The sequence below is a fragment of the Chinchilla lanigera genome, unplaced genomic scaffold (assembly GCF_000276665.1).
Source record: "Chinchilla lanigera isolate Chin_1 unplaced genomic scaffold, ChiLan1.0 scaffold00044, whole genome shotgun sequence".
Lineage (NCBI taxonomy): Eukaryota > Metazoa > Chordata > Mammalia > Rodentia > Chinchillidae > Chinchilla > Chinchilla lanigera.
Window position 1 is genome coordinate 8,019,790 of NW_004955445.1, and position 15,264 is coordinate 8,035,053.

The following is a 15,264-nucleotide window of genomic DNA, read 5'->3' on the forward strand; positions in this document are numbered from 1 at the left end:
CCCTGGGCAGGGTCCCAGGATCAGCACCCCCAGCCCACACCTCGGAGATGCAGGCGGCACAGCTTAGGGCCTGCAGGGGGCCGGAGCTTCGAAATCATTAACAATTCCCTCCTCCCTGTCCCTGCCCCAGACCTGCTCGACCAGTCTCCCCACAGAGCGAGAGCAGCCCGCAGGCCTGACATCTGAACCCACTACTGCCCTCCTGCCTCCACGAGGCCTGCGTCTGGATGCAGCTGGGGAGAAGCACGGGCCACCCGCTCGTCCCCAGGTCCTGCCACAGCAGTCAGGCCGCCAGGCAAGGGACCGGTCGCTCTTTTCCTGGAGAGAGAGAGACAGGCAGACGGACAGAGACAGAGACAGACAGAGAATCTGCCAAGAGGCAGGTGGCCGGAGAACTTCTTGAATGGGCAGGAGCGTGGAGCAGTTGGGTCAAACTTGGGCTCTGGACTCATGTCCCCGCTCTGCACTGGACTTTCTGTGTGACCTTGAATAAGTCAGTACCCCCCGGACCTCCGTTTCCTCCTCTGCAAAGTGCAGCGAGGAATTGCCACCCGCAGGAGCCAGTGGGTTGGAAAAGGCCCAGGCCCAGCAGAGGCACATGGCGAACGGTCCGGGGCCAACAACCCAGCAGGCTGGGCAAAAGCACCGGGCAGAGAGAGCCACACCGGCACAGAGCCTTGAGACCGCAAGGGGCAGAGCCCAGAGGGGCAGACCCACCCCGACCACAACCAAAGCCCTCTCGACATCCATGGCTCCGCCCCGGAAGTCAGGGCACCTGAAGCACCCCGCGTGCTCACCACAGCCCATGAGGCCTGAGGTTGCCCCAGTGCCCAGCTCGGGTCAGAGGCTTGCAGGGCGCCCAGGCCATCCCAGGGGCCCAGGCCTGGGCCAGGAGGGTGAAAGGCTGTAGTCTCGTACCTGAGACCTCCCAGCTCCCTTTCATCCTGGGGATCTCTGAATATTCCACAGTCCAAACCATGCTGCAACCCTTGTAGCTGTGTGACTGTGTGTGAGCTGCTGTACCTTTCTGCTCCTTGGTGTACCTATCTGTAAAGTGGGACAGCATGATAGTGACTTAAAAAAAAATTTTTTTTTTGAGACAGGGTCTTGCTATATCATTCAGGATGGCCTTACACTCACTTATGTAGCCCAGGCTGGCCTCAAACTTGTGATCCTCCTGTCTCAGCCTCCCAAGTGCTGGGATTACAGCTGTGCACTACCATACCCAGCTGAGTGACTCAAAATTGTCTGAATTTTGTCCCAGACACAGCAGGAACTTGTAAAGCACTTAGCACAGTGCCTGACCCATGGGAGGTGTGCAGTAAATGGATGCTGATACCCCTTTCTGTATCTATCAGGTGGTTTTACATTGCAAGTTCTTCACTCTGTCTGACAGGCTCACCTCCATATTTCATCTCATATGAACTCCTATGTGTCCCTTAAGGACCTACACAAATAGTCCCTGCTCTGAGAAGCTCTCACTGACCCCTACTTATACACATACAAAAGTCACCTCCTCTGGGCTCCCTGACACCACGTATGGCCATCTCCTCCCAGAGTCTGGGCCCACTAGAGTTAAGTGAGCTAGGTCCAATCACACAGATGTGGAAACAACTTAGAGTCTCCAGCCAAATTTTGAAAATATTCTCAGGCTGCCACTAAAGGTGAAGGACAGTGCAGATCCCCAAATGTAGCCTTCTGAGCTGAGAATCCTTTTAGTCAAATGAGTGATAAATTATGGGGGGTGACGCGAGTGCAAGGTCAGAAGGACCGGCCAACCTGGAACAGCCTTGAGAGCAATCGGCAAGTGAGAGGCCAAGCAGAAGGGTGGGGAGCACACCTCCTGCCGTCTGTGCGTGGGGAGAAAAGGGCGAGGAGCGGGACAGGGAGGCCGGGACCGGGCCCTTGTTTGTTTGTGTGTTCATAAAGGAGCTCAGGGGCTGCCTGGGGGCCGGGGCCCGAGGGTGGGGCACAGGCAGAGGTGGGGACCTGCTTTTTACTGTGTCCTCTTGGCTACTTTCAGGTTCCGTAGCACTCACTCCCAAGAACTATTCAAAAATAAGATATGAACAAAAGGGTTAGGACGTTGGAAGTCACCGGCCCGAGCACCAGACCCCTTACCATGCAAGAACACTATGCAGCACCCTCCCCTGACAGGCTAGCCTGCCTTGAATGCTCCTAGTGACAGGGAGCTCAGCGCTTTAGCACATGGTCAGTTCCTCCTGGGGCAGCTGGGAAGGGCACTGGGGCGGCACACAGGTGCCTCTCTCTTGGGCCCAGAAGCAGGCTTCTATTCAAGCTACTACTACGGACCTGCTCTGCGGCCCTGCCCTCCTGGGGCCCAGGCAGAAGGTGGGCAGAGTGGCAGGGTGTGCTCTGCTGTGACTCAGGCCCCATGGGTGCCCGGGGCACAACCAGCTTCCCAGGACACAGGGCTGTGACTCAGGGCCACGCAGAGAGGCCAACCCAGGTGGCAGCTGGCAGGCCACCAACCCGCCCGCGCCCTTCCGAGCCACAAACCCCCAGCAGGGCCTCTGTGGCAGGCAGATGCTCTCTGCGATCCCCTCAGCAGAGGGCACCGTGGGAGGTGAAGGCTCTGGGGCCAGAAAGTCCAGGTTCAACCCTGCGTCTGCCATTCACTGAGCCTGGGCCTCCATTTCTCCCTATACAGCGCAGCAGCCGTATGCCCCACCTGACTCACAGACCACTTCTGAAGATGCTCTGAGCTCGTCTGGGTAGAGCGCCCACATCAGCCGTGGCAGAGACAGGCCTCAGCCAAATCACGAATTATGGTCATGTGGGCTGGTGCCCAGCCGGGTGTGAGGTCCCCAGCTCGGAGCCTTAGAGAGAGGCGCGGTGCCTCTGGTCACCCTCAGGGCCAGTCGGAGGCCCAGGAAGATCACCCTGCAGCTCAGAAAGAGTCCAGTCCCTGCCAGGCCTCCAGCTCCCCAAGGGCGGAGGTCTTCCTGTTCCCTTCATGTGTCCCAAGTGCCGGGTCCCCATGCCCGGACTGGCGGCCAGCACCACTGGGTGGGCTCCGCAGGCACAAACTCTAGGCCTTGGCCCGCCGCCCCAGGCTCAGACAGTGTGCTGGGTTTCAAACCGTCACCTCCAGTCCTCAGCTTTGACAAGGAGCTTCGCATCCAGCTGCACAGGACCCTGGGAGCCCTGTGGCCGCCCCTGTGTCCGTGGCACCCGGGGTACTTGTGAGAGAAAGAAGAGTCAGAGGAATGCCTCCTCACCAGGCTCCCTGGCGGAGGCCCGAAAGCTGCTGAGGAGACCAGATCGCCCACGACCACCAGCAGGGCCTCAGACCCTGACGTGGGACCTTCGCGGACAGCCGGCAGGGCAGCAGGTCTGTGCGGGGACCTGGGGGCCAGGCCCAGCCACAAGCTCTGCTCTCGCCCTCAGAGCTACTCCATGCCCTTTTCCCAGCTGGGGAAACTGAGGCCCAGCTCAGGGCAGGAGCTGGCCCAGCTTGGCGAGGGTGCCCGCCTGGGAGGTGGCCTGGCCAGGTGCCCGGGGAGGGGGCGGGGGCCTCTGTGAATCGCTCCTCAGTCCCCGCCGACCACAAGCCGGTTGGGTGAAAGGCGGCTGCTCCCCGCCCGCTTCCCCGCCAACGTGGGCCCGAACAATGGGCCTTTGTGCCCTGTGTGGGCGGGTTGTCAAGGTGCGCAGCCCTGGCCCAGGGCCCGGCCGCAGCCTCCACGAGGGCAGGGGCCAGGCAGGGGGTCCGCGGGGGCCGGGAGCCCAGCACACGGGGAGAGCGGCCACCCTGAGCCTCTCACGAGGGAACGAGAGGGGAGCACAGAGAGGGCGCTGAGGCAGCCAGGCCACACAGCACCTGGGCCGCAGAGGCCGGCTGGGGAGCTGGGCTGCCAGGCTCCCTGGAGTTGCCCGAGTGCGCCTGAGGCTGAAACCTGCCCTGGGGGCTCAGCAGGACCCTCTCCTCTCTCCCACCCTCTCACCGATGCCCTCCTTCCCCCAGGCCTCAGCCCAAAGGCCCCATCTCTGGGAGGACACAGATTGCGTCAGCTACAACATCACTAGGAAAATGTCGCCCCCTCACAGGGCCCCCCAGCGACTCAGAGCCCCCCCACGGGATCGAGAGCCCTGCGGGGAGTCACCTGGCCAGGTGGGCGCTGCAGCGAGTCCCAGAGTTCCAGAGTTCCAGGAGAAAACAACGAGGGGGTGGAGCTCGCCTAGCGTCACCCACCTGGCTGCGGGAGAGCCCTGTGTGGTGAGAGCCAGAGCTGCCTGCCGATCCCTGGTTCCGCCGGTGGCCGAGTCCAAGCCCTGCCCTCCGGCCCCCCACCTTCAGCCAGCAGCGAGTGACCCTGCCGGTCGGCTCCCAGACGCTGGCGTCAACGGAGGGCTGTGTGGTCAGAACCTCATCTCATCGTCACGGAAGCGCTGAGAGGCAGGAGCTCCACTTCACAAATGGGGAAACTGAGGTGCGGGGAGGCAACTTGCCGATCCCACCAGCTGGTGAACGGGTCCCAACACTGCCAGAGTGCCCCGGATGTCTCTGCTTGCTCAGCCCTCACGACCCCTGTGCCAGGCAGGGTGAATGTCCCCAACTTTAGAGTTCTTTTTATTTCTTTTTTTTTTGAAACAGGGTCTCGCTATATAATACAGGCTGGCCTTGAACTCAAGGCAATCCTCCTGCTTCAGCCTCCAAAGTGCTGGGATTACAGGCATGTGCCACCACACTTAGGACATGTCCCCAAATTACAGAGGGAACTGAGGCCCTGAGTAGCAAAGTCACATGGCCAAGGTGACACAGCCAAGAGCTAGGAGCAGGGATCCAACCCAGCCTCTGGCCCTGAGTCCCAACCTTGCTTCCTTCCTCCCTCACGACAGCCAGGTTCCCAAACGTCCAAGTCCATCTGCACCGCCTGACCCTTATCCTCATCGCCTGTTCCAACAGACCCCGGAGCCCCCCACTGCCCTGGTAGCCTTGCCCAGCATAAGACGGGGAGAGAACGCCCACCTGTGGGGGCTTGGGGACAGAGCCGGGGTGGCCTGCTCACATGACAGAGGCTACAGGGAGAAGAGACACATGCGCTGAGTCACCTGGCCACTGGGGCCGCCTGGGGAAGGAGCAGTGGATAGAAGAGGCAAACTGCAGGGACAGATGTCCGAGTGATGCCATATGTGCATACAGGCCTACAACCAAAGCAGCACCCCAAACTCCCAGTGGCACACGTGTGTGTGCGCGTGTGTGCGCGTGTGTGCGCGAGCGTGTGTGTGTGTGTGTGTGTCTAGAAATAGAAAGATGTGGCCCAACCACCATCACTGCACAAGGAAACTGCATCCCCACGGAGCAACCCCACTCCCGGGCACCCCAGAGGCAGAGCCGCCGGCGTCCCCTGGAAGCCAAGCACACAAGTGTCCGCAGCAGTGCTGTCCAGAGTAGAGGGAGCTGGACTCCACCCACATCTCCACAACAGGAGGGCGACGAGGCGCAGCTCTCTCCATCCACCCACAGAACACACGGAGCATCGGAGAGAGGCACAAACCTGAGACAAAACCTCAAGCAGTACAAAGAGTGTTACCTGCGCCGGGAAGCTGTGGGGGCTGGAAACATCCCGTCCTGACCCGGTGGTGATCCCAGCACCGCTAGCTTGCACACCTACAATTTGTGCATTTTTCTGTGTGCAATGTAAATGTCCACCAAGCAAACAGTAGAAGGATAAAGACATGCAGGGGAATCACAAACGCCTGATCTAGCAACCTCGAAGGGCCGGGGCAGAGAGGAAGCAGGGGTCACCTATATTGAGGAGTTTTCTCTCTTAACCTCAGTAATGGTTGCACTGAAGCTCTTTTTATTATCCTTTAGCCCTTCTGAATGTCTTAAAACCAAACCACAAACAAAAGCCATTTCCACAGCCTGCCTGTCTTGCTCCAGAATGCACAATGGCTCCCTACTGCCTCCCGGCTGAGGCCCACCCTCCTCTGTTCGCCAATCAAGGTCTCATCCCGGGCCTCAACCTGTCTTTCCAGCCTGTGTGCTCAGCCCTCCCCACCAGCCAGGCTGGTCTCCTGTCTCTTCCCCTAACACGCCTCAAACATTCCCGTCTCCACGCCTGTCCTCCCACCTGGAATGCCCTCTCCAGCCATTTCCTTGCTCTGTGCGGGCACTATGCCCAGTGCCTGGGGCTATTAACTCCTGAGACCTGGGGCCCAGTCGTGGGGAAATTGGGGCATTGCTTTCAGCCCCGAATAATGTCTGTCATTAGCTCCCCAAGCCACCCAAACACACAAACAAACAAACAAGCACAGAGCGGTGCCATAACTGAGTGTAGCGGGTATACATTTATGGTCCCAGCATCCTGGGAGGCCAAGGCAGGAGGGTTGCAAGATCAAGTTCAGCCCGGACAGCTTAGTGACTGAGCAAGTCTGTGTCTCAGAATAAAAATACAAAGGCTGTGGGGATGTAGCTCCGTGCAAAGGCCCTGGGTTCAATTCTCAGTGGCTCCACACAAGAAATCGTGCTGCTCTACTATTTTCAAGACAGCCTCCTCAAGACTAGCCATTCCATGAGCCTCTTTAGAATAAAAATTCTGGTTAACTTCATCCCCACCATTCCTGCCTGTGTATCTTTATCAATCCCTTTTTACACAGGAGAATCTAAGGCTCAGAGAGGGCAAGAAACTTGCTGGAGGCCTCCACCAAACACTGATCTGCTCCCATGATCCTCTCCTCCTCTGATAGCTTCATAGCATGAATGGCCCCTAATGTGCTCCTGCCTCAGGGCCTTTGCACTTGCTGTACCCTTTGTCCAGAACCCCCTTCTCCCAAGCATTTCTATGCCCCACTGTTTCTCCTCATTCTGGCCTCTAATTTCTGAGGCTCAGCATAGCCTCAAACTCCCACACCGACCCCAGTGTAAGGACCCCACTCCACCTTTCCCTAACACAGAGCTCAGTGCTGCCTAAGCTGGCTCTGCATATACACTCACTCACTGTGACCTGTGCAGCCCAGCCACAAGGCCAAGTCCCAGAGCCTCCATAGTAGGTGCTCAGTAAACCTCCAGTCACCCCTCCCAGGCCCCACAGTTAGGACATCCAGTGAGGGGATCATGACCACCCGGGCCAGAGCTTTTCTCTGGCTCCCTGGGCTCGCTGTCCAGCTGTCCAAGTGTAAAGCTGCATGGGGCAGCACCTGCAGGACCATCAAGCAGGCAGCAAGGGCCCATATCCCCAAAGAACCTGTACATGTGGCCGGTAATATTTTTGCCTTTGTGTGATGACAGCATTTGGCCCTTGCCTTATTAACTTGTAGGTGGGCATCAGCAGTGACAGCAACAGAGATGGCACGTGGACGCCCACCACAGAGGCCTCAGTGACAGTAACGATAGCAGCACTGATGGAGCGCTTACTGCGTGTGAGCACCGTGCTGGGACACCTGTGGGGTGTGCACCCCTCGTTCCCCACCAGCACAGAGAGGTCACCCCACTCAGTCTGTCCCACAGGCAGAGCTTAGACCTCAGCTCCCCGCTCCCACCACAAACCTGGGCTGTCCTCCAGTCTGGGTGTTAGGGGACTGGGATCTGGGTTTGTTTTACTGAAACTTTTTTCAAATTTCCTGGAATCTTGTTAAAAATGCAAGTCCTGAAGGTAGGTATGGTGGAGCATGCTTAGAATTCCAGCACTCTGGGAGGCTGAGGCAGGAAGATCCCAAATGTAAGCCCAGGCTTGGCAAACTAGTGATTACAAAGACCCTGTCTCAAATTTAAAAAAAAAAAAAAAAAAAAATAGAGCTGATGATATAGAAAAAAAGAAGGAGAAAAAGAAAAAAAGAGCAGGTTCTGATTCGAGAGATCTGTGGAAGGTTAGGCTGCATTTTTAATAAACTCCCAGCCAGGGTCTGAGCCGAGGGTCTGGCAGAGACCACCACTTTGTGGGGCCCAAGGCCTCACCGGGGAAGAGTGGCCCGGGAGCCGGCAACCTTCCTGCCACCTCTGTACCTGCAGCCGGGGGCCAACCTGGCCCCTCCAGCTCCGGTTTTTCTCCACACTCCTTCCTGCTGGTCCTGGGAATTCCCCGCAGGCGGACTGTCCTGCACCCAGAGACAGCACACAAAGCTGCTCATTGTGGCGATGTTTGTACCAACTGGAGCCACCTAAACATGCACCAGTGCGGGACTGTTAAGTACCCTGGAATCCGCGAGCCATTCCAAGCGACAGAGCAAAACTCAAAGCACACACGACTTTTGACCCAATGAGTCCACTTCTAGGAACACATCCCGAGGACACACTTGTGTGTGCAGCGACGGTTACACAAGGCTCTGTTGCAATGCGCAGTGGCGAAAGCCTGAGGGTCACCTAAGTGCCCGTCCATGGGGAGCCGATGTGTCAGTTCAGGGCCCATTTCCCCAAGGGAGGACCACGGCCTGCGGAGGGGTGGAGGGTTCTGCTCCCAAGCCACGGGGCACATGCCCCGGGTCCCCGCTGAGGCAGAAGGAGGGCGCAGAAGCACGTGATCGGCTGGGCTCTGCAGGGAAAGCACCAGGGACTCAGCTCACGGGAGAGTCCCCGAGCTCCATCTCCGGCACCACCTTGGAAGGAAGGGAGACAGGAGGGAAGGAAAAAGGAAGAGGAGAGAAAAGGGAAAGGGCAAGCAAAGGGAGTGAAAGCGCCTTACGCCTTTGCCCATCCACGCAGAGGGACACGTCTGCTGTGACGATCCCCAAACTGAAAAACGGAAGTAGCTGCTATTCACGCAGCTGTGCGTTAATTCTTCGCCTCCAGTCAGTGGGGTGAGACGGAGACCCTGGGACGACCCTCATTTCACAGAAGGGGAGACTGAGGCCCTAGGGATGACATCACCAATCCCAGGTCTCACAGCCGGGCAGGCAGGTCTGGGATTAGAGCCCCACCCTCAGGGCTAGCAAACTGAGTGGGTTCTACTTTGTGTTTTCAAACTGGGGGCACTGCTGGGAGTTGAAGCAATGCAACCCCCTCCCCACTCTCCTTTGAAACAACAGTGCCACATGCACCCCGACCCGCTGCCGCTGTGTCATGGTGGCAGCCCCTGCAGCTCCGGGCTGAGGGGCCCAGGAGGGTGGTTGGGAAGCAGTGTCTGCTGTGAGGCAAAGGCAGGGAAAATGTCCCAGAGAAAAGGACGCCACAGAGATGTGCCGCCAAATGCAGAGCCTAGCCCAGATCAGACTCTGGACCAGAAAAACAAACGAATAATAAGATAAAATAACAAAAACAATGATGAAGGACACTCTGGAGCAGCGCCGACTGTCCCAGGTGTGATCAGGGCACCAGGGACACATGGTGGCATGTCCGGGCGAAGGGCAGGGGCATCCGCACCTGGACATTCAGTGCCACCGAGGCAGAGAGAAACAGAGACCAAGAGAAGAAGCGTGTGAGAGGGCAAAGTGTCATCAGGTGACAACTGGGGTGAAGGGACAATACCGGGGAGCCTGGTGAGGGTTTTGCGCTTTTGTGCGAGTTTGAAATTTTTCGAAGCAAAAGGGAGATTGGCGGTTACCAGGGTCTGGGGTTGGCGAAGGGGACTCACACCCAAGGGCACCGGCGAGCTCTCCGGTGTAAGGAGCTGCTCCGGCTCTGGGTCTGAGCGGCAGTTGCACAATGGTAAGTGTGTCACAAGTCAGCTCTGTGCACCAAAGCAGGTGAGGCCTACTGTAAGCAAGCCGCGGGTCTGTAAAAGTGACTTGAAAAACAAAAGTTGGGAGAGACACAGACCCAGCGGGCCTCACCCACACGTGAGCTTGCACATTCGTGTTGCACACTCGTGTGGCACGCACAGGTGCACTCAGCCTCTCGGAACTCCGGGGCCCTGCCCTGAGCCAGCCTCACCTGGCCTGCCCCACGGCGGTCCCCAGGGGGCGGCTACCGAGCCTGCCGGTCCCAGCCCCCTCAGCCTGGCTTCCGTGTGATTCCGCCCGAGCCTCCCAGGCCCGGGTCCCCGCCTCGAAGGTTCCTCAGGGCCGGCAGAGAAGACTGAATGCCTTCCTTGTGGGACCTGGGAGAAGGCAGGACTGGGTACCCGAACGAGAGGGGGTCTGCAGGAGCCGTTCACCCTCGTCAGGCCAGCCTATCACCACCAGGGCTCAGCCGGAGCTGTGGGAGCCCAGAGGAGCCCAGTCCCTCGCCCGAGGCTACGCAGCAAGTCAGGCAGCCCTGTCTGGGATGGGACAGGTCATTCTGAAGCTTAACTTCAAGACCGAAACCGGCCCGTCCAACCCCCTCCTCGTCTCAGGTCAGGAGACCGAGGCCCAGCCGTGGCTGAGCACAGGTCAGCAAAATCCCTGGAGCCCCCGCTGCGTGGTCCCCCGTGGCATGGTCCCCACAAGTGTGGCCGTGAGCCTGTGCTCCTCCCGGTGTCCCTGTCATCGCACTGTCCCTTGCCAGGTTTCCTTTGCTTCCACCTCATCCGTTGGAGCAGAGGGCGGGACACAGGGTAGGCAGGGTCCCCGCCCGCCCCCAGCACCCTGGGGAGCACCCACATGGCACCGGGCCACAGATTCTGCCCGGCCCACGAAACTCACCTCACCCAGAACCTGTTTCAACTCCTCCAGCGCTGCTTGGCAGCCGCGGAGACCTCATTAAGCGATGCCAGAGCCTCCTACACACGGCCGGGAGAAGGGAAGGGGCGCCGCCCGACAGCAGCCGCCCCGCCTCCCCTGGCCGCCCCTTCCCCAGACGCCCCGGGACCCCCAGGTGGGCACAGAGAGGCCCGGGCAGGCCTCACTCCGCTGGGCACCAGGAGCCTCGCTCTGGGGTACGGCCCCCGCCTGCGCCTGTCCAGGGCAGGCCCGCATGGGCCCTGCGGAGTTGTTTAACCTCCTTAATTAACCGGCAATGATTAAGAGGCCACCTTGGAAGGCCCCTGGGGCTTCCAGAAGGGCTGGGGGCCCAAAATTGGGGGCAGGGCCCCTCAGCCGTGGCAGGCTCCCAACCCCACCCCACCCCACCCGTGCGCAAGGGGAAGGGGTCTCCAGCCCACATCAGAAGGCTCCGGCAAAATAAACCCATTTGCTAACATGGGCTGTGCAGCCCTGAGAAAGTGGCCTCACCTCTCTGTGCCTCAGTTTCCAGGAAGGGAGGGAATGCAGGGTGGCAGCGAGACTTGATTAATGACTGTTTGTGAGAAGGTCCCAGAGATGCTGCTGATAACAGGCCCAGCTATTATTCTGGGAAGGCATCGAGGAGTGGCTGAGCCCATAATTACTGAGGATGAAAACACGAGGACCGAGGAGGCCTCGCCCAGCCCTGCTCCCAGCCCCCCACCCTCCCGCCCTCCTGCCCAGCAGGAGCCTATTCTGGGCACAGGACCCTGAAGGAGGAGCTGGGACCTGGCCTGGGCCTGGGCCTTCTGCACTTCCTGACCCCTAAATTCCTAAGCTACATCCACCCATCCATTTCCTGGCTCATCCATCTATTCATTCATTCATTCATTCCACAAGTGTTTATTGAGCACCTATTGTGTGCCAGGCAACCAGATATAGCAGAGAACAAGGCATGAGAGGGGGGATAGTAAACAGGAAAAATCCAGCAAGAAAGCAGAATGTTAAAAACAAATAAAAGTCACCAGGCCATGTGAAACGGAAGAATTGGGGGAACTTTCACTCAGGTGCCCAGAGGCAGCCACTCAGAAGAGGTGAGGTGAGGTTTGCTCTGCAAAGCAGAGGGTGAGATGAAGAGTGTTCCAGCAACAGGCAATGCCGGTGCAAAGGGCCTGGGGTAAGAAACTGGAATGTCGCAGGGGGCTGCCTAGAGGGCAAGAAGAGCAGAGTCACTGCCACATGGGGGTGCCAGGTCGGCAAGGCCTCTGGGCTGCAGCGAGGACCCGCATTGCCTCCTCAGGACCAAGGGCAGCAGGGGAGGAAGGAAGGGAAGACCCTCCCCTGGTGTCCACACCACACACGCTGCATAGCACACGCTGACCTGAAATTCCTGGGCTGGGGCTGGGGCTCGACCGGAGTGGCCCTGCCAGGGACAGTGAGGCCCAGGCTCCATCCCCAGCCGTGCAGAAGAAGGGAAGGAGAAGATGAGGAAGAAGAAATAACCACAGTGGCAGGAGCTCCTAGGAGCGCTCACCCAGCCAGTGTGCAGGCCACTTTCCCCTCGGGGCTCAGGTCCAGCTCCACGGCCGTGGCCGCAGACCTCGGTTTCCTCTTCTGAGAAAGGCGTTGGTGGCCCTTCTGCCTGTGAAGCGGATGGGTGCCCTCTCCTCAGACAGTGAGCGGGACGCAAACCCCGGGCAACTCACTGAGTAGGAGCTGCCTGAGGCCCTGCTGGATGCAGGGCTAGGGCAGCCTGCAGCAGCCCCTGTCGTGAGAGCTGGATGAGAATATGGAGCTCCTGAGGCCTCTGATGCCTGAGTCCGGATCCCTGCTCTGCCCCCAAGAGCTGCGTGCCTTGGGCAAACGTCTCAGCCTTTCTGGGCCTCAGTTTCCTCATCGATGAAATCCGATCAACACCTCCTACATGAAGTTGTCAGGATTAAATTAAGACACAGGAGGCAGGAAGAGGAGGCCCGGCCCAGAGCTCGCACTCGGTTCCTCGGAGCGCGGATTTCCGGAATCCCTCTTTGAGCGTCCCACCCCACTGGCCCCGCTGTCCGCCAGGGCTGGGTTTTTCTGCCCGGTCCCCACTCCAGTTCATCTCCCCTCTCGGTTCTGCTCCCCTTTGGCAGCAGAAGGATGGTTCCAATCACGCGTCCCCTCCGTGCAACCCTGCAGGGACCCCGCTGCCCAGGACACCGTCCGCCCCAGGGTCTGAGCGCCCCCGGCCTCCTGACTCCTGTCTCATCCCCCACTCCGGGGCCGGAGCAAGGCCCACCCCTCTGCATTCCCACCGCGCTGCCCCTGCACCTTGCGCACGCTGTGCCTCGTGCCTGAATCCCGCCCCCATGGGTGTCACCAGGGCTCCCCAGGGCTGCCCTGCGCTGCTCCCGATGCAGCACCAGCTGGACGGACCCTCAGAGGTTCCGCTAGGCAGGACACTGGGCTCAGACAGGAAGCTCTCTCCTCCACAGCCCCGGAGGGTGTCAGGGGAGGGCAGGGTCTGAGGTGAGCTCAGGGGGAGGTGGGGTCGGGTTGGGGTGCCGGGGCAGGCGCATCGAGTGAGGCTGAGCTTAGGTGACAAGGTGAGTTGAGGAGATCGGGTGGAGCCGCCGAGTGGCGCAGCGGATGGGGCAGGCCTGACTGGAGCTGGGTGGAAGTGGGTGGAATCAGGCAAGTTGAGGTGAGGTGAATCAAGGTGAAGGAAGCTGAGGGGAGGCGAGAGGGGAGCAGAGCTTCACCGGGCTGAGGTGCGTTTCGCACCGACGCGAGCTGTGAGCCACGCGGGCCGAGGGCACAGAGCCAAAGTCCTGCGCGGTAAAAGCGCAGTCAGCTGGTGCACAGAAGCAAGGCGGAGGCGGAGCCGAGTTAAACCTCCGTCCGTGACTGCACCTCGTTGGGTCGAGTTGAGGATTTGATCAAGTCAAGGTGAGTTTCACATGGAATCAAACTGAGAGAGACCCGTATTCCCGGAGCTGGCGACACAGCCCTGTGGCAGCAGGAGCCAGGCCCTGGGTTCAACTCCCATATCACAAAAACAGAAAAAGCCAGTGTTCCTCTAGGTTTTTATTGCCCCCTCCAGAGGATTTTTAAACATTTTTTCCTAATTACCCCCTATGAAACATTAGAGCCACAGAGAGGCAGTTTACCCGATTGTATTTTCTGTGAATGTCTTTGCCTTACACAGAAAGAGACCAACAGAGTCACTTTCCACCCCCGTGGTGTGACATCACACATACACACATACACACGCACACACACAATTGCCCTTGAGGGCAGTAAGTGAGGCTGCCCTGAGCGAGGGTTTGGGCTCCTCCTAGACAGAAACCTATTCCACCTTCCTGGAGGAAGGAGTCTCTGACCAGGGCTGTGGCAAGGCAAGGCGCACCTTGGTTCCAATTCTGGTCCTTTCTCCCGTCCCCTCTTGTCCCCTGTGACACAGAAACATAAAAATGGACCAGCAAACACATAGCCCCAGGGCAGGTATGAGCATGTCAGCGGGCTAAGTCTAGCCAACGGAGGCCCATGGGGCTGGAGGAGCCAGGAGAGGGGGCTAGAGGAGGGAAGGACAACCAGGCTCCATCGTGTCGAACCTTGGGGGACTTGGAGATGCTTTTGGGTGTCGTCATGAGGACAACAGGGAGCTATGGGAGCGTTCTGAGCAGGCGAGGGACACACCAGAAGGGAAAGTCCAGGATGGTGCACCCGATTGCCCAAGCCGAGTCATATGCCTGTGCTCTAGCTGCAAGGGAGGCAGCACAGAGGCTCATATTCTCAGCCACCTTTGTGAGAGGCAGGATATCTGCTCCATACAGCGGAGAACCCTGCACACACAAGAAGGAATTTCAAAGGCTGGACAGTTGGGAAAATATCCCCAAGTGCAAAATATTAGGCTGAATGCTGCAGGGCTGGCTGTGTGAAGGGAGAAAGACATAGCTTGGGCCTGGTGAGGCTGCACTACCCAAAGACACCCATGCCAGCCCCACACAAGCAAAGCCCCTCCCAGGTACCCAGTCTGGACAGGGCCCTAGAACCTCACACCAAGATTTGCTATTTTTCCTGCACATGCTGCTTGCTTCCTTCAGTCACTAAAGGCTATCCTGGGGCTCTCAGGGACACCCTCGATCCGATATGTGCATCCAAGGTCCCTCTTTTGGAGGACAGGTCCAAGACCTAAGCAGCCCCAGATGTTCTCTAGCCAGGTGGCTAGTTACTTCACCTCTCTGAGCCTGTTCCTTCACCGTGTGAAGGTTAAACCATCCCCACCTCACCTCCTCCCCACCTGGGATGTTAGGATGACCTCACCTTGGTCATCACAAAGATCCCAGTGACCAAGCACCACACTGGGTACTTCCACCCCGCAGTCCTACCCAGTCCCACTGTGGCTCGCAGCAGAGCCAGGACTCAGGCTCAGGTCAGCCGACACGTGAGCCCAACTCTTCACCATCAGGCCACAGGGCCCGTGGGCACCACGACCCCCTAACGCCTCCTGTGTGCCGAGCACCGTGCTGGGCACTCGATGCTGACACACGTGGGTCGCCCTCACTGCTGACCTCCGGAAACACACAGCTCCGTGCCAGGAGAGGAGACCGGGTCCCAGGCAGTGCGGCCGCCAGAGGGCATGGGGAGAGGGGAAGCCAAGGTCACACCCATGTGTACCCGAAGCTCAGATGCCTGTGCTTCCCACCACGCGGGCTGTCAGAAGGTGTAGTGGCTGTC

At 59.0% G+C, this 15,264-nt stretch overlaps 1 protein-coding gene across 1 annotated transcript; it reads left to right on the forward strand.

The window, feature by feature from the left end:
* Positions 1 to 2,381: 2,381 nt before the first annotated feature.
* LOC102027022 lies at positions 2,382 to 4,417 on the forward strand. Its single transcript, XM_013518239.1, has 2 exons — positions 2,382 to 3,355; positions 3,989 to 4,417. Exons 1-2 carry the CDS (start codon positions 2,978 to 2,980, stop codon positions 4,415 to 4,417), a joined length of 807 nt encoding a protein of 268 aa, XP_013373693.1. The 5' UTR covers positions 2,382 to 2,977.
* Positions 4,418 to 15,264: the final 10,847 nt, after the last annotated feature.